Source organism: Penicillium hordei, assembly GCF_028827395.1.
Source record: "Penicillium hordei strain IBT 12815 chromosome Unknown utg000001l_segment0_segment0, whole genome shotgun sequence".
Lineage (NCBI taxonomy): Eukaryota > Fungi > Ascomycota > Eurotiomycetes > Eurotiales > Aspergillaceae > Penicillium > Penicillium hordei.
In genome coordinates this window covers 7,233,877-7,256,797 of record NW_026623142.1, presented here as the reverse complement: position 1 = coordinate 7,256,797, position 22,921 = coordinate 7,233,877, and the positions used below count along the sequence as shown (strand labels likewise).

Sequence of the window (22,921 nt, the reverse complement as noted above, 5' to 3'; positions counted from 1 at the left end):
TTCCTTGATTGGGAAGCTGCTGGCTGATATCCTGAATACTAACATTTTTACGACTGCAATGATATATGGAAAGAGGGTGGTATCAGGTGGCTTTGTGGGTTGTTAGGGACCAGTACGATGGGGAGTTGGCCTGTGATATTGCGCTCAACTCATTGACGGTTGACTCATATATAGCGTCCTGAAGAGTGTTTGATCTACAGTATGTGTTGTTTTTTCTGCCATTTATTTTATCTGTTAATAACTCCGTATGATCATACAATAGTTTGCATCGGGAAGTGAGGAGATACAGGGAAACCAGACGACATTTCACCGGGCGACGGATATGGGTAGTCACTGACCTTGCTATAAGATTCGTCCAGCAAATCCAGGTCAAGATAAACTAGGGTAGAGGTATAGTGGAAGAGAAAGAGCTCTTTATCTTAAAATCGTCATCTACCGTGATGGTCTACACAGTCTACACTAATGACCACAGAAATTTAGAAAAATCGAACAATGAATTCTACAAAAGTCAGTCGGGGTATCGAACTAATGTGTAAAAAAAATGAAAAGAAACAAAGATCATGCCTGCCACCTAAGCATCCTCCATCACGGCATCCTTTGCCGCGATTACGGGAGAACTGCCGGCGGAAGCAGTCGAGCTTCCGCCGGAGTTACTCCCACGCTTCTCCTTCTTCTTCCCCTTCTTGGGGGACTTTGAGCTTCGACCACGGCGGTGGTGGTCAACCGCACCGCCGGACAACTTGCGGCCACGACCGGGCTCCCGCGCCGGCATGTTGAGGATTATCCGGGGGCCGCCCCTGACCCCCTCCACGGACGTTGGAATCTGTGGAACTGGTGGGAGGTTCAGGGGACTGACGCCCCGATGTGGAGTTTCCGCGCGCGTCAGACTGGTGCTCTTCCGACGGGAGGCACCCACAGACGGGGAGGCCTCGCGCGAGGCAGCAGGGAGGGTCGTGGCCGCAGTGGTGGTCTTTGGGGTCTTCAGGCCCTTGCGGGCCTGGCGTCGTGGGGTGGCAGGGCGGGGGGTGGTGGGCACAGGGGTCGCCTCCTTGGGCTTGCGTGCGCGCAGCTGGCGCCCCTTCTCGGCGGGGATGATGAGGTCGAGACCCCTATCCTGGGCGCTCTGCTCTCGTCGCTGGCGGTTCAACTCCGCCGGCCGACAGCTCAGGGTCTGGCGACCATCGGGGATGATGAGCTTCGAGAGCTCCCCGGTGGCCACTGCCCAGCTCACTTCTGGCAAAGGGGAGGCGACGATGTTGGTATCGAGGTCCCCGGTGGATCTCCGGTCTCTCCCGGGGGCGACAACCTTCGCTGCGAAGGACTTGGTCGCTGTCAGGTAGGTGGCTGCACTTTTCTTGCGCCCTTTGCTGGGCGTTGGAGCCAAGATGGCATCCAATTCCCTCAGATTATTCTGAGACCACCACTCACTTTTGAACTCTGAGTTCCCACTCAGACCTGACAGATGACTGAGCACACCGGAGGATAACGCGCGGTCACTGTAGCCGCCCTCGAGAACGCTGATGACGCGCCCTTCCACACCGAGGCCTTCCTCTTGTGACATGCGGACGACATCCGCAGTAAACTTGGCGTAGAACTCAGTCGGCACCTTCACGCTGTGGCGTTGCATGCCATTGCCTTCCCACTCGCTGGCATCAAAACCGGCAGAGATAAAGATTGCCGCTTTGGGCAGTGGAGCACTCGGATTCTCTTCTCGTTCTTGGTTGAGTTCCATTGTGCGTTCGCGAAGAAATGAGCGGGCTTTGGTGAGTAACGTGTTGTATTTCGTCTGGTACAAATCCCAGAACTCATCGAGATCGGTCCACTTTTGGAGATGAACGTTCCAGATGGACTGATTGTGTGCTTCGACGCAGAGGCTGGCACCCATGACTTTGTCGCGCTCGCCATTCTCACAAGGGAAAGAGTTCACATCATGCAAGCTGTAATAGCCGATTGCTGCTTTGGTATATGGGGGAGCGTCTTCATATTCCTTGAATTTCGTGGCATCGGCTCTGGCCAAGTCGGCCTTTTGTGTTTTATTGAGTAATTTGGAGTTGTGATCGTATGTGATGTCCTGAGAACCATCGCCATGGTGAAGATCGAAGTCAAGGATTGCAGCGTGGGTGAGACCGTGGGTTGTTGCTGCGTGGGAAATTCCAACATGAACGTTGTTGATCCAGCAAAAGCCGGAAGGGAAGTTAGCCGAACAATGGTGACCGGGAGGTCGAATGCAGACGAATGCACGCTGGATTGGACCAGACTTGAAAACAAGATCCACTCCCTCGCAGACGCCCCCTAGGGCTCCTTGGAAGGCATTCACAGACTCGGAGCACAAGTATAGGTCGTTAGTATTCAGGGCGGGACCACTTGTCCCGAGGCCGTCGTCTTCTTCCGTCCGTCGTCTAGCAAGTTCGTTTCCATCCGTAATGAGCCGTGACTCTGCAAGATCCCCCATCCACTTCAGTTCTGACATCCATTGGGTCCCATGAACATCCGTAACAGCAGTACAAGACAGAGGCACCTTGCGATCAGTCTTGATAACTTGAAAAGGGGCATCAATCTCGTTCAAGCTCGAACTTAGATTTGGTGCGAGATCTTCCCCATGTCGAAAGCCGAGAAGAACATAAGCTGCAGAGATGCCCACAGCGCAGGCGCGGATGCGCTCTGGTCTTTCGACAATTCTCTCGAGAGTTCGCTTTGACGCTTCAAGCTGAGAGTAACGATGGCCATAGCAGTCGTCGTGAACAATGATAGCCGTTTTAGTGCTGACATTACCGGATTGGTGTAATGCAAGCTCTTTTGAGAAGTGCTCAGCGGCGACAGACGAAGCAGTCGGAATTGGAGCTTCTGGGGCCGGGCTAGAGACAAGGCGTGCGGGGTGCATCGCGGGTGATGTCGCGGTGGTTTGAGACCCCACAGAGGTGAATGATGTGCGGCGTGAACGGTCAGGAGTTGGAGAAGAAGATTTGAGCGGTTGCGAGACAGAACGAAGAGATGCAGTGGACTTGCGCTTTTGTAGTGGTGCAATTGACTTGCGTCGTTCCTCTCGAACAGAGACAGAACCGGCTGTTTGTGAGACAGATTGCACAGGTTGCTTTGACTGTAAAGAAACAGTTTCAACAGATTGACCTGACTGTAAAGAGACAGGTCGGACAGGTTGGGTGGGCTGTAGAGGAATAGCAGGTACAGGTCGAGTGGCTTGAACAGATATAGGGGGAAGATAGGATGGAACAGGAGAGAGACGAGGCGATGAGGGTAATGGGATCTCTGTCGCCAGAGTCAGGCGATTTAGAGAATCGACCAATTCAGAATGCCCTTCATCGATATTGTTGTCCTTGACACCATTGTCTATGAATAGTGGCGGGCCCTCCTGAGTGGAGGGTTGTTTGTATTCCATGTTGCAGATATCGACTCTGCTACAAAGGGCCAATACACGATGTTTCTTCTCATTCAATATGAAATCGAAGGTGAAAGATGATAGGTCGAGGTTCGTTGAATAGGCAAGGGGAAACAAAAGAGACAAAGAGACAAAGGAAGGGTGGGGATTCACATGTTTGGGTTAAGCCACATGGGGTAAGTGTTCGGTTGATCACCAGACCATAGAACAACGACATGCGAACATTCTTATGTTTCTACTTCTACTTCTATTGTTTCTATTGTTTATATATATATGATTTTAATGATCTTCTTTGATCTTCTTTGAATTGGTTCTTGTTGTTTTAGGTATTCTTTTGATTCATAGCTTTTGTAACAATCCACAACCATGCTTCATGCTCTCTCTCTGCATCAACCAGACCTCATTTCTAACATAAAATAGATATATATATAAAAAGAATTCAATAAAGACAAGAATTGAATTTCATGCAGATCATCTAGATCATTGCATCCACGTGATGGAACACTGCAAACCTGCAGAATTCCATTTTCCCAAGACCGAAACCAAGACCCCGAATCCCCGAACACCCAAGCTGTAAAAAAGATAAGACAGAGAATAGAGAAAAAAAAAAGAAGTCAAATGGAAATTTTTTCACTAACGCGACCGCAGACCTCGCCACTGATACCACTGATACCAACGGCGCCCGAAAGAATCCTTTTCACCAAGGGAATCTTCAGATCGGCGGCGCACCTTATGCTCCTTCTTGCGGGTCTCCTTCTCGGACTTGAAGCCACGCGTGGCGTGTGAGTTACAGAAGCAGTGCATATGCACGGTCTCGATGCTGATGCCCGGGCAACCGTTCCGGCGGTGGGCGGCGCAGACGTTGTTGCCAGCATCTTCTTCGCATTGGCACCATTCGTAGAGTGTGAAGTATTGGCGGCACATGGTTGCTTTTTTTGTATACTTTTCTTCAAAGTGGCAGTTGACAGTTGACAGTTGCGGGGTGTCCCACAGGTACCCGCAGTTGCGTTTTGGTAGTCGAATAGGGATAGTTGATGGACGATGATATGGATTTCGTGGTAGTTTCGGAATGTGTCAAGCAGAGCGAATGTGAGATGAATATTGATGATGGTGTATTGGCAGGGGAATGAGGATTTCAAATGCCCAATATTGTACCGGAGTAGCTACTAAGCCTAATCGGAAATTCCGGGAAAGTATGCTTTGTAGCTGATGTCTGAGATACTCGGAGATTTGAAAGGCTTGTTCAGACCAGCTGAAATGAGACGTGATGATATGGGGGAGAGTTGAAGATGTTAGGGATCAGCAGGAAAAAGAATCTGATATAAAGGAGGGTGGACAAGAAGCTCTTTAAGTTCGCTAGGTTGCCTAATGTAATGATGAGTAAATAGTCATTGATCGTGTCTATGAATGGAACCACGGCTATTGATTGGAGCTGACGTCAAAGAAACCTTTTTGATTCTTATGATCCACAGAGATTATTATAATCATCTTATTAGTGGGCTTACACCTTGCCTAGACCTTACCCCATCCGTCGGCTGAGAACTGCAGGTTACATCTGACACCAGGTTGTATTCTCGCCGAGCGCGCGATGGGACTTGGTCCCTCTATTCTTGCCCTTGGGGAGGTATAGGCTAGAATTACGTTAACTAGTTACTCTTAATTAAGAAAATAGGCAGCAAACTTGGCGCCTTGATGGGGACAGGGGGTTACAAGGTGAGGTAATGGAAATGGGATTGGTCTTGGAAGAAAGCGAGACCAAAAGAAAAAAAGAAAACAAGGCGGTTATTGTCTTGTCTCAACAGATTCAACAAATTCAACAAAGGCAGTACCAGAAATAAATCCATGCAGAAACATTAAAAATAGAGATCAAGGTCCTGCCTGCATCAAAGGAGGTAGGTTGAAACTTGACGGCGATAAATTTGATCGACAAGACCAGCCGAGAGCCAGTCAGCCCTGACAGGCTGAGACGAACTGGGGGATCCGCCCATACCCGGCGCTCCGCAGGGGTCTCTTTTCCGAGCATGCAGATTCGTGATTGGAGCAGAGGTCTGTCTGGCTTGCCGCCAGGATCTCACATCGGGATGACCTGCCAAGTGACCTGTCTCGTCTAGCGCCGAAGAAAATAATAATAGAGTTTGAATGTCAGTCGAGGTTCTAGAGTAGATCGATCGAGAACGATGATCTCACCGTCAACTGTCAAGGACGCAAACGGAAAAGCGAAAATAAAGTGTGAGGCGCAGGGCCTGTGGCGGTGTGTCAAAGTCACGTGCACCGGAACATCTTCCGAGGGAATTGGTGCCTGAGGCTCTCATAGAAAGTCCACCTTCTATCCATACTCGGATTTAATTTACCTCGACTCAATTGATTGAACATATTATTGCAATCCGTACCTAAACCTATACCGAACCCCCAAACTTGCAAATACCAAGTTCTCAAAAGGAGCACACCGCCTCTACGAATCGATCAATATCATCAATCACAATCACAATCACAATCACCACAAACACCAACAACCCCACCCAACCTGCAATGACAACCAACACACCATCCGAGACTCCAACAATGACTCCAGCAACACCAGCACGTGCCAATGCACTCCTATCAAACCTAACAGCCGTGCTCACTCGCGTGCGCACCGCCGTCCTCCAATCCCCAATTCCCAACAAACCAATCCGACTCGTCGCGGTCTCCAAGCTCAAGCCCGCATCCGACGCACTGGCACTGCACCAAGCCCCAGGATCACAACTCCACTTCGGCGAGAACTACCTTCAAGAACTACTCGAGAAATCGCGGCTGCTGCCTGCAAGCATCAAATGGCATTTCATCGGCGGGCTGCAGAGCAACAAGTGTGTGACGCTTGCGCGGGACGTGCGCGGGCTGTGGGCTGTCGAGAGTGTGGACTCGGAGAAGAAGGCGAAGTTGCTAGATAAGGGCTGGGGAGAGAGGGGTCCTGAGATGGCAGCTACAAACCATGACGAAGATGGGAGGTTGCGCATCTATGTTCAGATTAATACGTCTGGCGAAGAGAATAAAGCTGGTATTGAGCCTGCTAAGGCGGCGGCGCTTTGTCGATATGTTCGTGAGCAGTGTCCTCGGCTTAAGTTGCAGGGTTTCATGACTATTGGGGCTATTGCGAGATCGCGGGCGACGACGGTGGAAAATGAGAATGAGGATTTTGTTTGTCTGAAGGAGACGAGGGATCGAGTTGTTAAGGAGCTTGGGTTGGTTGGGGATGAGGCTGGGTTGGAGCTTAGTATGGGCATGAGCTCTGATTTCGAGGGGGCAATTGCTCTTGGTAGTGATCAGGTTAGGGTTGGGACTACGATCTTTGGAGATCGGCCGCCAAAGGCGGAGGCGAGTGTTGTTTGAGTTTACGAATTGGGGTAGTTATGAGTTACGATTTCGTGAAGACTACATGTAGACTTTGAAAAGCTGTTGAGCTTCTAGTGGTTATCACCACTGAGAATGCTAATTATTAGATGTACCGTATGTATAACACTTCTATTTGTTACTTTACTGCCAAGTGTTATACATAAAGAGATGTGATGTGATGTTCCACCAGGAACACTTTCTAATATTTTACTTGGTAAACCAATTAGAGATATACATAAATGCTTCCATACCACCCGCGAACGCCCTAATAGAAGGCTTCGTCTGCTCTCATGCCCTGCGCTAGCCTCACCTCCATCTGCCTGACCAGTGACTGGGGGACCTCTTCTTGCGTGGCACGAATAGTGACGCGATACATCTGAACAAGAGTGTTAGCTTGACGAAATGAATTGGAGTAGTTCTAATGCATACCTTCTTCTCGTAGTTGGGCTCCAGCCGCAGCAGACAGCCCGTCTTACCACCCTCGAATTGGTACACGGCGCACCCAACAATGTTTTGAGAGTTTGGATCGACACCATCCAAAATCTTGAATGCGAATCCCTCAACAATCCTCCGAGTGAATCTCTCGTTGACAGTCTTGTTCTTACCCAGCAAGCCAAAGGTCTTCTGGGATTCTAGCGGGCCACCGCCAATCTGGCGCCATCGCTTGAAGAATTCATCAGCTGATAGAGACGAGGATTCCATGTAGCGATGCATCAGCACAGGCAGCTGGAGTGTGTAGGCCTGGAGAGCACCGGCCAAGTATGAGATACGAATGGTAGGTGCATCCGTGAAGGGACCATGGGCGGTGCAGAACAGAGTCTGCTGTGTCTGCCCGGCAGCCGCGATTGTTGGTTCGGGCAGGTTCTTTGTGTCGATCTTCAGTTGAGGAGAGGCCGGGTTGTCGACGGTGGTGGTCAGAGAGCCAATGGGGTACGTGGACTTGTTCGAGATGTAGAGCTTTAGGACACCCATAGGACCGCGGTACTCCGAGCGCAGTCCGACCTGGATCTGTGCATCTTCGAAAAGCACACCCTCGCGCAAGAAGAACAGTCGGTTGTAGCCGATGTCCCATTCTGGCGTCAGATGAGCGGCACTGGCCATGTTGGGAGCTGGGGCTGATGGCCCGCTGAGATCCAGGCCGGCCAAGTCGCCCGATGCACTGGCCGCATTGGACGCGGTTGCCGGGCTGGCTGGAGTACTGCCGGACCCAGTGCGCGTGCCATGAACGATTGTCGTGAAAGTGCGCTTGAGACCGGTGTTCTGTGCCAAGAGCATTTCCTGCTTGTCCGCATTCGCGTCCTTGCCACCGATAACCCAGGTCTTCTTCTCGCTTGCACCGGCTGTCTTCTGGTGTAGCCGAGAAAGTAGGATGGAGGTTCGCTCCGAGAATGGCGGCATCTCATCACAGACTGTTCGCAGTAGGTCGTCGGTCGGGAGAGTCGCCAGCGACAGGTACTCAAATGCTCGCTGCTGCAGTTCGGAATCGGGAGAATGGCTGTACAGGCGGAAGATTTGCAAGAGCTGAGGTTTGATTTCGGGGAACAGATTCACAAACTTGACAAACGACGAGAGGATCATGGCCCGCGCGTTGTCGGAACTGGAGAACATCTTGGCCTGTAGGGCTAGGAATTGCTCAATGGGGCTCGAGCCTGCGTTTTCGGCGATTAGATGGCCGTACTCGCCCAAGACATAGCAACCGATTTTAACCAAGCTTTCGTGGCAATCAGACTTCATGTAGCCCAGCAGGGTGTGTGATGCGTAAGCTTGTAGTTCTTCGTTGTTGGTCACGATCTGGATCACTCGTTGCCATACTTCGTCGTTGACATGTTCGCCTGCCAGTGAAAGCAGTTTCAATGTCATGTCAATGTACCACTGTGCATCGGCAGCGTACTTCTCGGTAAGAATGGCGACCTTGAGCACCATTTCCTCTCGAATGGCATAATCGGCAGTCTGCAGGTATCGCAGAAGCTCGTTAACAATGGGGCCGGCATTACTGGTATCGCACATGCTGTATAACAGGTCCAATCCTTTACGACGAACACTAATGTCGCGGTCTCGAAGCGAGCCCAGGATGATGTTCTGGTGCTTTTTAATCGGGTCAAGGGTCTCGGCTCGAGCAGCAAAATGGGTCAGCGCATCCAAGCCAAGGTATCGAACGTTGGTCTCCCGAGACTGAATATATTTGCCTAGACGGGTGGAGATTTGCATCATGAGATTGTGCTCAGAGTCGAGGTGGATAAGGAGGTTGATGGCTTCAAAGAGAATGGCGTTTTGGGCATTGTTCTGCTGCACATTCTTGGGAGTTTCCATTGCAGCTTGCATCATCTGGGAGAGGGATTCTCGAATAATTTCGCGAACATGGCTGTCCTCTGTAGTTATGTGTGAGAAACTGAGTTATAAGCTGCCACGGCACTACACATACCTGATGGGGGATAGTATTGCAACAGGCGCAAGAACTTGACCTGAATCCATGGACATGGTACGCGGTAGTATAGGTAGTCCGGGGCGATATCATTGTCAACCACAATGCGCTTCAATCGCTGCGCAGCCTTGACATAACAGCCTTTGTATTCCTCGGGCAAGTCCTGAGCTAGCGCCATGACCAAAGAGGTGACGGAAAGCGTTACTCCCATGTCAGGGTCATCCATGATCGATATGATTCTTTCGGCCCATTCGTTTCGCACGATGCCGGGGTATTTGCGGTACAACCGAAGCAGTGTTAAAGCAGCCTTCTTTTTGACGAAAGCTTTGGAGGTACTTGGAAAATGTCAGAACAATCATCAACAAAACAAGAAACGTCCCAAACTCACGGCGAGATGAGCAGCCTGTGAACCTCCGATCCGAGTGCTTCTCCAAGCTCTTTACCACCGACGTTGGCCACGGCGTGTAGGGCCAAGCAGTTATTCAATTCATTATGATCGAGCAGATCCTTCCGAATACTGTTGACAACCAAATGAAGCAACTCATGCTCCTCATGCAAAAACAACGTGACAGCCAAGTATCCGATCTGCTTCTCAGAATACTTGGGCGAAGAGATCAAGTTAACAGCCTCAAGATGGCCGAAGTCCACATCATAACCCTGAATGTAGACATAGAGCAATTTGCAAACGTATTTCTTCTTCTGGTAACCATTAAGATTGCCAGACTTAAACTTCTGCCGAATATTGGCCAGTTCCTTATTCACGCGCTTCTCCTCGAGTTCTCTAGCGCGGGCATTCCGCAAATCAGCAATGAACTGCACAAGCCCCCGCATGGACGACATAGTGACGGTAATAGCGTAGTGTGTTTATCGGCCCACCGACGTGGAAAAAAAAAGTTGACGACTATGGTATGGCGGGGGTTTCGGTCGAGGTGCGCCCTCGCATGCCACGCGGGATTATCACCTCAGGGGGGTTTGCGATCGGACGCACAACGTCACACAACCATGTCCTGGTTATGCTGGTGTGTGGATTATGGGGCATTGGCCATGCAGCGTGTCGGGTGATGGATTTCCGGCCCCGTGGAAGCTCGTTGGAAAACAAGGGGTTGGGTGTGGTGTGAGGGAGTTGGATTCTGGGGGAGCTTGTCAGCAGTGGTTGGTTGGTGTGGGCCGGAGGTATCCGATCGAACCGCGGCAACATACAGAATAGCGTCTAATTTAAAGATCCTAGGATAAATAGGCCGAGCAACACGCGAAGTCGAGATGAATCCATCCCCGTAACTTGTCCGCTCCGTATTTCATTTGGGTCACTTCCGCTGTCGATCAGCCCGGGTTCCGCTGCGGCGGTGTGTGGCGGCGGAGGAATACTGATCCGGTGTGGCAGTGCAAGGGAGTCAGTAAAGTTGTAGTTTTATTCATGAGTCTAGACAGAACTATATCTCAACAGACTGATTATATGTGAAAATACATAGCCAAAAACACTCGGGAAAAAGGCTGGTGTATAATTAATTCAACCTATTTCCCTCAGTCCGCATCTTCTCTTCAAAACAAGCTTTGAGGCTCGACACGTTGTACCCAAGTCTATTTTAAGAAGTATGTATATTCCCATTTCAAAACCACCCCAGTCCATTTCGATAGCTTTTAGCACACAGAACAAGCAGCCTACATTCTATTGTCAATTTTTACTTCGCATTTGGGTATTTATATATGTCGTAGTGAAAATTGGATAGTATTAATTTCTCATTTCATATCTCATTCAGTAGTTATTGATAACCCCAAGCAACCTCAACCAGTAAACATGCCCATGCCCAAGACGCCAGCTCCCCATCAAGGTGGGGATGAAAAATGCAATTATCGAAGCAAAATATAAGTGAATCAAGTCACTTAAGCACGGCCAGTGAAGTCAACCTCGAGGGCGGAATCAACAGCAGCGGCCTTCTCACAAGTGCAAGAAGCTAAAGTCAAAGTCAGCAGGGAATTCAAAACCACAAATCACATTAGAAGGAAATTAAATCTTACCCTGAGGACGGCTGCCACAGGCACAGGTCTCACCAGCAATAGTCTGGTTCTCGGTGACGGCGCGCTCACAAGTGCATTGGCCAGCTGGACGAGAGCCTATTTCAAAAATGTTAGTATAAAGTTTCATCCGAATTATCAGAATAGTGGAATCACGTACGGCATGAGCAGCGGGGACCCGAAACGGTGTTCTCAGAAGAAGCTTTGCTGCAGCTGCAGTTCAGGGCGCTCTGCTGGCCGCAGGAGCACTTGGCCTGGGCGGCACAGACGCAGGAGCCGTCTGTGGTGGTCTTGCAGCAGGTGGTAGTGGGGTGGACCATTTTGGCGGGTTGATTTGATATGACGTCGGTTTTTGAAGATTGAGAGTGATGTTGACCAAGGTGAAGAAATTTTTGAGTTTGCAAAATTGAAGGACGGAAGATATAGAAATGAAATTGTTTGGGAATCAAGATGAGAGTGTCTGACAGAAAGAAAATAATACGCTGCTTCTACGAGTTGTTTTATACTCTTTCTGCATGCGTCAGAGGTGAGTGGTGATTATCAATTGAAGGGCTCTGATTGGCTGGGAAACAATATGCCACGTGACACAGTGTTCCTTTCTGGTGGACGCTGATTGGCCCATTTCAGAGACAAGCAAATACACGCCTTTTGAGTGGCTGAGCGATCTGGCCTGACGGTGGATGTGTTGAGGCAAGAAGAATTTGATTACTTTTGTCTTGATTCTGATTCGATGGGTAGGATTTGGATGACCTATGTTGGTGGGTAGCTTTGTGTTGGGAGGTTTTATAGGGTCTGCAAGCAAGGGAACTAATGTTTAGTTGTATCAGGAGTTCTGACCTTAATGGGTCAAATTCCGATGCTAGTACGGAGTATGGAGTAAAGAATCAGATATTGGAATATTTACAGTGTCATGAAAGTAGATTAAAGTAGAGAAATGTCAAGGAAAACCTGGTTTATTTGGTTCAAATGAATTGTAGACTTGGTGGCCTGTCTGCTTCTAAACACAGTAGCATCTCTATACCATTTTAACCTTTCACCCCGAGGCTATGCAGCTAGACCAGAAACAATTAACATTAGACAATTTGTCTCGCAGACAATGATCGCTAGATTCCAGACCAGAAAAGAAACGCGACGAAAATGGGAACAACAGGATATGAAATCAAACGAAGGTGCAGGCAAGTAAAATATTTTAAGAGTTGATAACACAGGACACAGAAGAAAACGAAAAAAAAAAAGAGAAAGAAGAAAACAAACCCCAAAAGCCAGAAATGATGAACGCTATGAGAATGATTAATGATTAAACTCGCTGATATAGATCGCGGATCCTTGGTTAACCCAGCTAACCAGAAGCTGGAGGGAAATGGATGGAGATGAAGGAGGAGATGTGGAAAGCAAATCGAGGATGTCGTATAGCAGACAAGTGGCAGCCGATTTTTTTTAGAGCCCACTGTCTTGCTCCCCTCACTGCTGAATATAATTGGGGTAGTTGTATGATGGCTCCGAAGTTGGGAGACTCAGAGTCGAGGTGTTTGCTTGTGTGTAGGGGATTGTTGCGCCCATTGGGCCTGCGGTGGTATCGTATGAATAAGGCCGATAGTCTTGTGCGGCCGTGACTGGCAGGTTCTGCATGGCGGCCATGGGTCGGCCTTGGGTTGGTAATTGAGAGCCCATTCCAAGAGTGTAGTTTTGTTGTTGGGGGCCTGTATGAAACAATCATTTTAGAAAATCGGGTGGAGAATTTCGACGGAAGCAGAGAAAACTAACCCAGATTGTTCATGTCATAGGTAATGTGAGAACCTTGAGTGTCTGTCGGCGACACTGAGCCCTCGAACGATTGCTGTTGGTCATAGGGTCCCATACCTGGATGACGAGGCATAGCATATTCCATGGGTCGCCTCATATACGGTAAACCTGGCTGATTTGGCTGCCCCGCGAAGCGATTATGCATGGGATACCCTGCATATGGCGACGGATGAGCCGATGCATCGGACAAGCTGCTTGATCTGGTGACTGGGTAATCGTTGCGGATGGTTCTCTGTAAATCGGACATGGAAGCAGACGCAGCAGGACGGAACATCACGTTTGACTGAGACATGCTGTCGTTTCGTCCTCCGGTCGAGGACATGTAGGTTCCTGCTGTCGATGCAGAGCTGAGAGGTGAGACGAGATATTCGTCATCATTTGGTCGGGCGTAGCAATCAGTACGCAGTGTTCTTAAAGCCCCGAAATCTGGATTAGGAACGCCGTAGCCTTGTGGAGATGCCACTGGCGTGACACCTGATTGTTTCCCCTCAAAGGGTGTGCGGAGAACTTTTGTGGTGTCGAAATCGTCAGGAAGGGCCCGAGATTTGAGCATTCTCTCTCGATCATTCGTAGTGAGACGCTTGAGCTTTGCTCGTCTGACAGCACATCCACGTTAGCCAAGGACAGACGATTCAACTAGTTAAAACACCCTACCTATTTTGGAACCAGACTTGCACTTGACGCGGGGTCAACCCAGGGATTTCCCTCGACAGACGTTCTCGATGAGCCGCATCGGGGTGTGCCTGGCGAGTGAACTCGCTCATCAGAAAGCGGGTTTGGTTATGTGTTAGACTATACTTCCGTCAGCAACAATGCGCTGTACTTCGAAGACAAAATTCCGTACCGAAAACGCTTCATCTTCTTCTTCTCCATCGAAGGCGATCTATTGTCATCGCTACCCATCATATCCTTATCGTCATCAGGACTGATTGTCGATTCTCTCTCGTGGTCATCTCTCGGGTCATGCGGGCCCGAAAACGAGGAAATCGTCTCTTCAGGATGATCACCGTGCCCGACCAGGGGCTGAACAGTCGAAAAGCCCCGCTGATTCAGACTCGGAATCTCCAACTTAACACGTGGAAGCATATCCTGTTTGGCCGCCTCCAACCGGTGGTTGACCGCATCCCGTGAAACATCTCTCTCCAAGTACGGCACTGAACTGAGGTTGGCAGGCTGTGCCACCTGGTTATTCAAGGCATTCTCAGCCTTATAACCAGTCGGCTGCATCTCCACTGGACGAGCGGGAACGTGCACAGAAACAGGAACGCCAGGCTCCTCTTTCTTCTGCGCAGATAGCCGTGGTGAGATAGTCCTGGGCCCTAAAGAGTGTCTTTCGCTATTTCGGGTTGACAGGTGAGATGAAACTGCAGATAGGGGCGAAGGAACTGGTGAAGATAACGAAGGCAACCAAAGGCAAGGGCCGCCGACTGACATGGTAAGGGTCTGGTTTGGGTATGTGTGTGTATATATGTGTGTGGCCCTTACCCACGATAGTATGAAACCAAAGACAAGATTCTCGTTTGAAAAGGGAAAAGAATTAGAGTCAAGACTTTTCGTCAACAGAAACAATAGGAGAAATCCTAGCCCAAAGAGGAAACGGTAGAATCCCCCCGATATGAGACGTTGGTGGGTCTGATCGAAGCGCCGTTTAAAAAAAAAAAAGGATCAAGGTTTCTTCTGCAATTTAAAGTAAAGGGTGAAGCTGTTTTGTTCCAGAATTTAGAGAAAATAAGAAAGGGGATTAAGGGCGCCAAAAGGCATGTCAGGTGAAGAAGAACCGGTGTGTCTTCCAGAAGAGGAGAAAAGAGGGAAAAAACAAGGCCTAAACGAGGATAAGACGTCAAGCGGGACAACTGTCTCCAGCCTTTATTCTTTTTTTTTTTTTTTTTTTTTTCCCTTCCCTCCCTCTGGTTCTTAGATCGGTTCCGATTGATTCAGATGATCGTTACGCAGCTGGGCAGTAGTTATAAGATGTTGAGAAAGAAGCATCCACCAAGGTAAAAAGGTGGTACCTGGGACACCCAATGCCGCTAAACTAGGATCGACCGGAGATATCCTGTGAGGCAAATAGCTGTTAATAGCCAGGCGAGGCAACAGTGGGAATACAGGGATATTAAAGGGAATGGCCCCAGGGTCCACCACTATAGCCACCCGATAAATCCCATGTACAACATATACAACTGGGAATATAATACTTTGTGCTCCCCGTATCCTTCTTTATCTTCTAGCCTATATATATGAGAATATTCAAGTCCAAAAGGAAGAACTAAGATAGCATGAATACAGGCACTTCAACTCAATCCATTCTCAGAGGGTGGGCCCGAGGGGTGAGACTTAATGTTGTACATGTATGGAGTACAGTGTAGAAAGTCCAACAGATCACAGACTCAGTCCACAGATCAGCACCCAGATCTATTTACCTGGATGAAGATCCTATACCAAACGGTCCATAGCGGCAGCCGTTAACCTCGTTGGTAAAACATCAGGTTACAGATGGTATAGATGGTATGGGACGGTACGGGTGACTACTAGTATCAGGATCAGAAACTAAAAGGATCGGCTCGGAGAATATAATTGCCTCCGATCCAATGCACATAACTGGCTTAAGCCCTTTTACCCATAAGGCGTCCCTGGATACGATGTGACAGGTACCTAAATAATACGGGGTAAGAGAATAGCTAGAAGTCTGCTGTACATAGAACAACAAAGACTCTACCATCGTAACGAACGTTCAAGGGGTATGGATCCATGGGAATGTGGGAATAGTATGGTCTGTCTAAGCTGAAAACTTGGGAACCACCACGTCAAGTCAGCTCAAGCTTAGACGATAAAGGGGATATATGGGTCCCGCGGGACCCGGGACCAGGGAAAGAAAGAAAAGGAAAGATAAAGGGGAGAGACAATGCCCCTACTTGTATGTCTTTTTCTTTTGTTCTCGATGTATATCGAAGGAAATGGAATTAATGGGTCTCGTATTCGTATAGGAAGTACGAAGTAGACAGTAATAGAAAAAAAAAAAAAAAAAAAAAAAAAAGAAAAGAAAACCCCCGTAACAGATGTGAGACCGCGACACGCATACTAGGCCATGTGGAAAGGACCGGTCGGCTGTGTTAGTGGCGTGCTGGAGGGATCCATAAGCGGAACCCTACGCTGGGCCCTCAGAGCTATCCAAGAGAGCCACTCAGCGGGCTGCCCGCCACATCTCCATGGATGCCTCGGAAAGAAGCGAAGGTGGTGACAGGGATAAAAAAGGGGGGGAAGGAATTAGGAAATTTGGGAGAATATGTTGTAAATTAAAAAACAATATATAGAATTTATACATAATATATATAAAATTCAATCAGGAGTGCTGAATCAATATAGAGAGAACCATATTAACCATATTTGAAACTTCAGTAATGGGTCCCGTTTTCCCGGAGCGATATACAACATAGTCTTTGTAGAGCCTCGTCCGAAGGGAAATCCGATAGCTCCGTTGATTAAGAACGGCGGTTACCTTTTTCAGGAAAGACCACCAAGCGGGCCTTGCGCAATGAAAATCATGGAATTAGCAAAGAGGCTGGCCTATTTAGCGAGACATGGCTCGGTAGTTGAAGAGACAGCTCCCCTAGAAATCTCCACAAATGATATGAAACAATTCGAGTCGCAGGTGAAATGAGGCGCTGTCGGTACAATAAATACTCCGTGATATTTTCCGTGAGATCCATGTGGGTCAACAAGGGCTGACGAAGAGTATCGGGTATATCGGATATCGGGATAGGATTAAAAGGGCAACAGGGAGCTCGGGATACCTAGAGGTCTGGATATCAGTTGTTTTTCCATATAATCAATACCTCCATGTACAACATAGATATATCAAGTACACCAAGTAGATCAAGTCCCAAGCCGCTTATTCTCCAATGTGGAGTTCGGAGGAGAAAACTCGGAGCCGTTGGATTTCGATCATAGAATGTCGATCGTTAGGCCGTTTTTATTTATTTATTTTATTACTGTTTCGTCTTAAAGACCCTGAACAGAAAAAAAAAAAAGAAAAAAAATAAATTAAACAAAAATCAGGATCAGGATGACACCGTTGCACCGTATGATGTCCTTGTAATCTCCCTTCTGGAACGTGCGGTGCGGGGAAAGTAGATCGAGTACAGCATACGGAGTACATACGCGGTATACAGAGTATAGACATTATCTTTTGTACATATACAGATATAATACAGCAATCAAACGTATGGTACACATGCACAAAATACTGTACTTTATTCCCACCGGACTTTACATTAAGCGGGTGACGCAAGCCGATCTCTTGGCGTGATGGAGGGGATGGACCTTTCCCCTTGATTAAAGAATTAATCTAATCTAATAAGTTCTAGTATAATATACCGTGCAGTATGGATATAAAGTACGTAGAGAATAGAGTATTTTCTGCAAACTATACTTTTGTACATTTACTATACTAACGGAGTGCATGAGTACACGTAGGTTGTAGTTAGTATACATGTCCAGGTCCCGATCTAGAATGTTGAATATTGCCGTTTTGCCTAAACAGAACCACAGTGGATCACAGATACACAGATAAAAAAAAGAAAATAAACGAAAAAAGAAAAACACGGACTTTATCTCAAGCCTAGTCGGGCCATCCATACTCCGTCCTCCGTAGATGGAGTATGCCTAGACATGTTATACTCCATAGAGAGTAATCAATGTCAATCTTAGTCCACATGGTCAATGCATTCAGATCGGACCACATGGCCACCGTTATACTCCGTCCACCTCCTTCTCTTTTGTACGGTCCACTGGTGGAGATCTAACTCGACGCTTGTGTCGATAGCGGTTCAGACTGTTGTCCCATGTGGCTTTTACGCTTTTGATTTATTTTGTCTAGTGTATCTAGTGGACGGAGTAGTGGACACTAGAATAGTCTAGGAGAGTGCACCGAACCCCAGACGATCAGTGCGCGATTTTTCCTGGCTTCGAACATCATCACGAACTACTCCGTCCTCCGTATACCGTATATGGACAAAGGATTCTTCCAGGAGCTGACGAAAAAAGGGGGCCAAACTAAGTGGACAAGAAAAAAAAAAACAGTGCCCACTTCTGCAATTAATGGGTCAATTGGGGGGTTTTTCGTGTTTCTCGTGTATAATGTACTCCTGGAGACTTGCCAGGTTACTCCATATTCTCCTTTTTTGATTATTATTTGGTTCCGATGAACTCACTTACCTAGGTAATCTTACTACCTACTAACTAACTACTTAATCAGAAACCACTTAATCTTACTCTGTACTTTGTCCTCAGTTTCTCATTGATGCAAAAAATAAGAAAAAATATGGAAAAATTGTAAAAGTGAAACATGGCTGGGACGCCAACGCCACCGGTGATAAATTACTTCTGGAGAAAGCAGAATGTGATTATTTCTTTTTCTACTTTAGCTACTTCATGCAGGAACCATTTCAAGTGTTTTATATTAGAGTTGCCGATCAGCTAAAGCATTGTAGTCTCCACGTTGGCTGGTTGATTGAGGTCTCCAGGGCGTTAGTCTCTCCATTGCCCCGGGTATGAACTTTCGTCACTTCTGTTGGTGACCCGCTTCCCGTAGAATGCTGGATTTGGTTCAAAAGTCATGCCCGCAATCGGCCAATCGGCCCAACTGGTGTGTGATTTAGTTCCGGTTTAAGCGCCATCCTTGTCCGTCTCTGCTCCGATGAAGCTGGACCGATGCCGACCTTGACGAGGGGAGTTCTTGAAAAAGGAAAAAAAAGAAAGAAAGAAAGAAAAAAAGGCTCGTGAAATCAACCCCAATTAGGTCAGACACAGGTTAAACTCTGCCGGTAAGGAGGATCCAGGACGCACTTTGATATTCGTATTCGGCCAAAAAAAAAAAAAAAAAAAAACCCCCCAAGTGCTGAATCGTCCCAACAGATGTGTCGTAGATAGTGCAGGTGCACGGACGTGGTAATCTCGCTCTCAATTCACGGCGTCAACGGTGCTGTGATATTGATGCAGGAAACCCTGTAAGTTGCCTGGTAAATCTGGATGTGGTTGGCCGCGGCGTGACTGCGCCAGACGGTGCCTGCCCATTGGGGGATTTTCTCCGGACAAAAGGGGGTCAAAGCCATGGAGTATCCAACAGAATATCTTCAAGCCACAATCTGGCTTTACGTGGCAGAGTCCTCTTTGGAGGCGCTAGCGGCGGCAAGGGCCTCTTCGTTGTTGTCATCCGGGTTTTGTTTTTGACTGATGACGTCTTTGTTTTCGACTTGCATTTCCTGTTCACCTGTACCCTGGGGTAGACCCTGAAGGCTCTGAGCACCCTCAGATTGGCCAGCTGTCTCGACCTTGCCCTCAATAGGCTTTTCGGACTTAGCAGCCTCGCCCGCTTCAGCGGGCTCTTTTTTGGTTTCAATAGGCAGATCCTGAGCTCCATCAAGGGACTGAGAGATATCCTTGGTATCCCCAGAGGAAGTGAGCTCATTGTTATCCTCAGTCGCTGTGGCACTCTCGAACAATACCTGTAGGTTGTTGCCCTCTCCAATTTTGTCGAATGCAGCGAGCTTTCCTTTCGCAGCAAGACGTAAGATTCGCCAGGACTTGCTGGCTTTAGCGCCTTCGGCAATCGCCTTATCCTCGTCGGTCATCGCCATATCGATGTCCATTTCATCATCCATGATGCCCTTTAGGAACGAATCCGCAGAAGGAACGCTGTATCGGTCGGATTCCTTGAGACGCTCAATATTGGCCAGCGCCTCTGTGTCGGCAAGGAACTTTAAATCGAGAGAGCCCATCGGGGACGGACGAAGGCGTTTGTTGGCATGCGCTTTGCTGGCATGCTCGCGGGAAGTGGTGTACTCCGCCGCCGAGATGGCCGGTCGTTCAATCAATGGACAGCCTTCGGCTTTCCACCGTACCCAGTTCTTGTCTCGAGACAAGACCGTGTCCACCATGCGATAGTAGAACTTGCCCCCGGGTCCTTGTTGCAGATATCCCTCGATGCTTTTTCGCATGCCGGTTGCCCACTTGGTATCCTCCTCGTTCAAAGTGAAACCGTAGAGAACGGACTTGTTCGTCGTATTGGCCAGACGCGATTTGGACTTTGATGTGAGAGAAAGCACAAAATCGAGGAGAATAAGAGCCTGTACAAGAACATGCCGTCGGAAGGCAGTATCGCTGATCTCGAGGTCAAATAGATCCCGGCTGGTCAAGTACTTCGGATTGAAGCTGGTGGCGACTTCAGTACCGTCCGCGATGCGCTTGCGCTTGTTTGACTTGCGAGCATCTTCTGAGGCTCGGGCAGAGCTCTCGTTCTCCATCTCAGTGTTGATGTTCTTGAATGCAGCAAGCGTAGCTTCCATTCCAGTCTTGAACGAGGTAAACCGTTCAGCATCGAACATCTTGCTCGGTGCGGAGAAATAGGCCTGAAGGCTCCAGAAGAGCGGATAGAGCGCGTTCAAGTCGACTTTGTCTGATTTCTTCTCATCACCTGTAGAAATAATAACCCTGGGCAATTTCGAGGTCTCAGCCTGGCCCGCCGCTGCCTCTCCGGGTGCCGTGGGTTCAGCCCTTTCACTCATTGTTGTATCCTGTCCCTTCTGCTCGGTAGACTCTTCCGCAATTTCGTCAAAAGTTGTAACATTCTCAGAGTGGAACTCGCCGCGAAGGTTAACCGAACTCTTGTCTCCAAGCGGAAAACTCTGGAAGAGATAGATAAACACCCGACCACAAAACACTGTATCTTCTGCGCGCGAGAGCCGGCGAAGAAGTTCGTTGCACGATCGTAGAATAACTAAGCTTTTCTGTTTGAAGTGTTTCTTTTGCGGGGTCAGCTTTGCGACAGATCTAGTAGATGGGGAACTATGCTAACCTTCGTGTTCCTCTCCCTTCGGGACTCCAAGTAGTCGAACACCTTGCGACAGCCATCAATGGTTTGACTATCCAAGAGCTCTTCAATGAGCCAGAAAATAAGGCCGGGTTCGCATTGTTCTGGTGGTTGTTAGAGCCATATGGAGTGCGGACAGAGTGCAGAGACTGACCATTATCAGAAAAGATGGAGACGATGTCAAGGAGGTTCCATATTTGAATGAAAGCAGGGTCATCGATGGAAGTCGAGGCCTATGACGAACTGTTAACAATGCCCTGGGGACTCGAGGGTTGTACAGGTCGTACCAAAACGCGATAGAACTTCTCGCGAAACGCGATTTCTACGGCCGCAATCTTAGTCTGTGGATTTAGATGCTTTGTAGCCTTGTTATCCTCAGACGGCACTTGCCATATCGATTCGCCCAGGTGTGTTTCGGTCAAAGGGGGTTCGATCTGCTTGTCGGGCTTGACCTGCGCGGCGCGATCCAGGAGACTGTCCACTAGTCTTTTGTAGATCTGGACACCAGCAATGTCCTCGTTCGCCATTTTCTGAAGTGTTTACCCAGGTGCCTTCGTAAGGGACCCTTGAGGGGTTGTGTCAAAGTGTCGAATCGGACTGTCGTCTCGGGCGTGTTCGTAGGCGTCTTCTCGAGCGTCTTTTTGGGCCTTGGAATTTCCTTGCTTGCGGTCTTCAGCTTCCTCTCAAGAGTCTCTTCAATTGTCCTTCGAAGACGAGTTACAAGAGGAAGAATAAAGTTTGGATGAGTGTAGGAAGGTGGGAAACAAAGTGGTCGGATTGATTGAGGTCTGCGGCTCGGCGGAATTGAAAGCCAAGACTTTTTGAAAAGCTCCCCCAGCTTCACCAATCCAGATGTTCCCGACTGCGCCAATCCACCCCTCCTTGACCAACTCCAATTTATTAGGTTAAGGAAACTATTGACTACTGCGATGGCGCAGAGTCTCGAATCCAGGCCTACAGTGGTGGACTTTCGTGAAGAAAGCCCGTGGGTGCAGCTAGCCAAGGCCCACTGGCTGAACTCGAAGGTCCGCAAGGCCAAACCAGATGTGATCAAGAAGCAATTGTGGGATCCTTTGGAAGCAGAGGCTTTCAACAGCCGCTCACTATTGATCCTCGAGAACCTGAACATTCTTGAGAAGTAAGTTATCTGTATCCATGCCCACAGGGCTAACGCTAACTGTTCTCTAGGTTCCTTTGGCCGACTTACACAGAGGATGCGTCAAATCATCATGTAATGTTGATTGCATTGATCGTCAGCGCGAAGCATCGGGAGCACTTGCCGATATGGGGTGAGTCAACGCGACAAGATCTATAACGCGGCGAAGCTGACAGTTGCAGATATCTTCTCCGACCGCGCCGATGACTTCTCTAATCTCTTCCACCGTATTCTCTCCATGAGCATTGATGTTTCACTTCCGACTCGCTCTCGACTTTCTATCATATCGTTTATTATCAGCGCCTTCCAGTCGCTCGAGAACGTCCTGATCCGCAAAGAATGCGCCCCGCTCGTTTCTATCTCAGTCTGGCACAACCTGGCCAGCGAGGAGACTAGAGATCGTATTGTTGCAAAGGCTCCAACACTGAAAAAGGCATGGAGAGCCTCTGCGAAGCGATACGACGCTGGAGATGAAGCAGCGAAAGCAAAGATGCGATTCGAACGTTCATGGCTATATACGATGCTCTTGGATTTCCTTCATAGGTTGAACGGACCCGAAAAGGACCAGGCTGAGAACTTGCTATACTGTGAACGTTTCCTTGAGCTCTTGGTGGATCTCGAAAGTCAGCTTCCCACCAGGCGCTACGTGAACACGCTGTTGAAGGACCTCAACCTTCTGTCGGTTATTCGCCTTTCACAGCTCTACCGTGTACCTGATAATGCTCTCCTTCGCGACTTCCACAGCCTTCTCAAACATTTTGTCGAATTTGCAATTGACGATTACTCTGGTGAGGCTCTTCCCCCCAGGGAGTCTACGACCTGCATTGCCAGGAATTGGCCCAACTGCAAAGAACCTCCATGAAGTTCTTCAAAGACAAGCTCACGATTCTCGCG

At 48.6% G+C, this 22,921-nt stretch overlaps 8 protein-coding genes across 8 annotated transcripts; 2 read left to right on the top strand and 6 right to left on the bottom strand.

Moving 5' to 3' along the window:
* Positions 1-571: 571 nt before the first annotated feature.
* On the bottom strand, positions 572-3,394 carry N7537_002720 (histone deacetylase hosB; the record flags this gene model as incomplete). Its single annotated transcript, XM_056893778.1, has 1 exon — positions 572-3,394. The coding sequence occupies one exon, from the start codon at positions 3,392-3,394 to the stop codon at positions 572-574; it is 2,823 nt and encodes a 940-aa protein (XP_056758773.1).
* Positions 3,395-4,027: 633 nt separating this feature from the next.
* N7537_002719 (uncharacterized protein) lies at positions 4,028-4,318 on the bottom strand (the record flags this gene model as incomplete). Its single annotated transcript, XM_056893777.1, has 1 exon — positions 4,028-4,318. The coding sequence occupies one exon, from the start codon at positions 4,316-4,318 to the stop codon at positions 4,028-4,030; it is 291 nt and encodes a 96-aa protein (XP_056758772.1).
* A 1,605-nt stretch (positions 4,319-5,923) lies between these two features.
* On the top strand, positions 5,924-6,763 carry N7537_002718 (YggS family pyridoxal phosphate enzyme; the record flags this gene model as incomplete). The annotated part of the gene is made up of 1 exon (XM_056893776.1): positions 5,924-6,763. One exon carries the CDS (start codon positions 5,924-5,926, stop codon positions 6,761-6,763), a length of 840 nt encoding a protein of 279 aa, XP_056758771.1.
* Positions 6,764-7,031: 268 nt separating this feature from the next.
* On the bottom strand, positions 7,032-10,028 carry N7537_002717 (AP-2 complex subunit alpha; the record flags this gene model as incomplete). Its single annotated transcript, XM_056893775.1, has 4 exons — positions 7,032-7,142; positions 7,196-9,135; positions 9,189-9,523; positions 9,577-10,028. The coding sequence occupies 4 exons, from the start codon at positions 10,026-10,028 to the stop codon at positions 7,032-7,034; spliced, it is 2,838 nt and encodes a 945-aa protein (XP_056758770.1).
* Positions 10,029-11,038: 1,010 nt separating this feature from the next.
* On the bottom strand, positions 11,039-11,521 carry N7537_002716 (putative copper resistance protein Crd2; the record flags this gene model as incomplete). Its single annotated transcript, XM_056893774.1, has 3 exons — positions 11,039-11,140; positions 11,205-11,300; positions 11,362-11,521. The coding sequence occupies 3 exons, from the start codon at positions 11,519-11,521 to the stop codon at positions 11,070-11,072; spliced, it is 327 nt and encodes a 108-aa protein (XP_056758769.1). The 3' UTR covers positions 11,039-11,069.
* A 1,141-nt stretch (positions 11,522-12,662) lies between these two features.
* N7537_002715 (homeobox domain-containing protein) lies at positions 12,663-14,438 on the bottom strand (the record flags this gene model as incomplete). Its single annotated transcript, XM_056893773.1, has 4 exons — positions 12,663-12,901; positions 12,966-13,600; positions 13,659-13,796; positions 13,849-14,438. 4 exons carry the CDS (start codon positions 14,436-14,438, stop codon positions 12,663-12,665), a joined length of 1,602 nt encoding a protein of 533 aa, XP_056758768.1.
* Positions 14,439-19,153: 4,715 nt separating this feature from the next.
* Positions 19,154-21,398, bottom strand: N7537_002714 (THO complex subunit THO1/HPR1; the record flags this gene model as incomplete). The annotated part of the gene is made up of 4 exons (XM_056893772.1): positions 19,154-20,803; positions 20,857-20,975; positions 21,026-21,104; positions 21,159-21,398. 4 exons carry the CDS (start codon positions 21,396-21,398, stop codon positions 19,154-19,156), a joined length of 2,088 nt encoding a protein of 695 aa, XP_056758767.1.
* A 402-nt stretch (positions 21,399-21,800) lies between these two features.
* On the top strand, positions 21,801-22,889 carry N7537_002713 (uncharacterized protein; the record flags this gene model as incomplete). Its single annotated transcript, XM_056893771.1, has 3 exons — positions 21,801-22,009; positions 22,060-22,160; positions 22,210-22,889. 3 exons carry the CDS (start codon positions 21,801-21,803, stop codon positions 22,887-22,889), a joined length of 990 nt encoding a protein of 329 aa, XP_056758766.1.
* Positions 22,890-22,921: the final 32 nt, after the last annotated feature.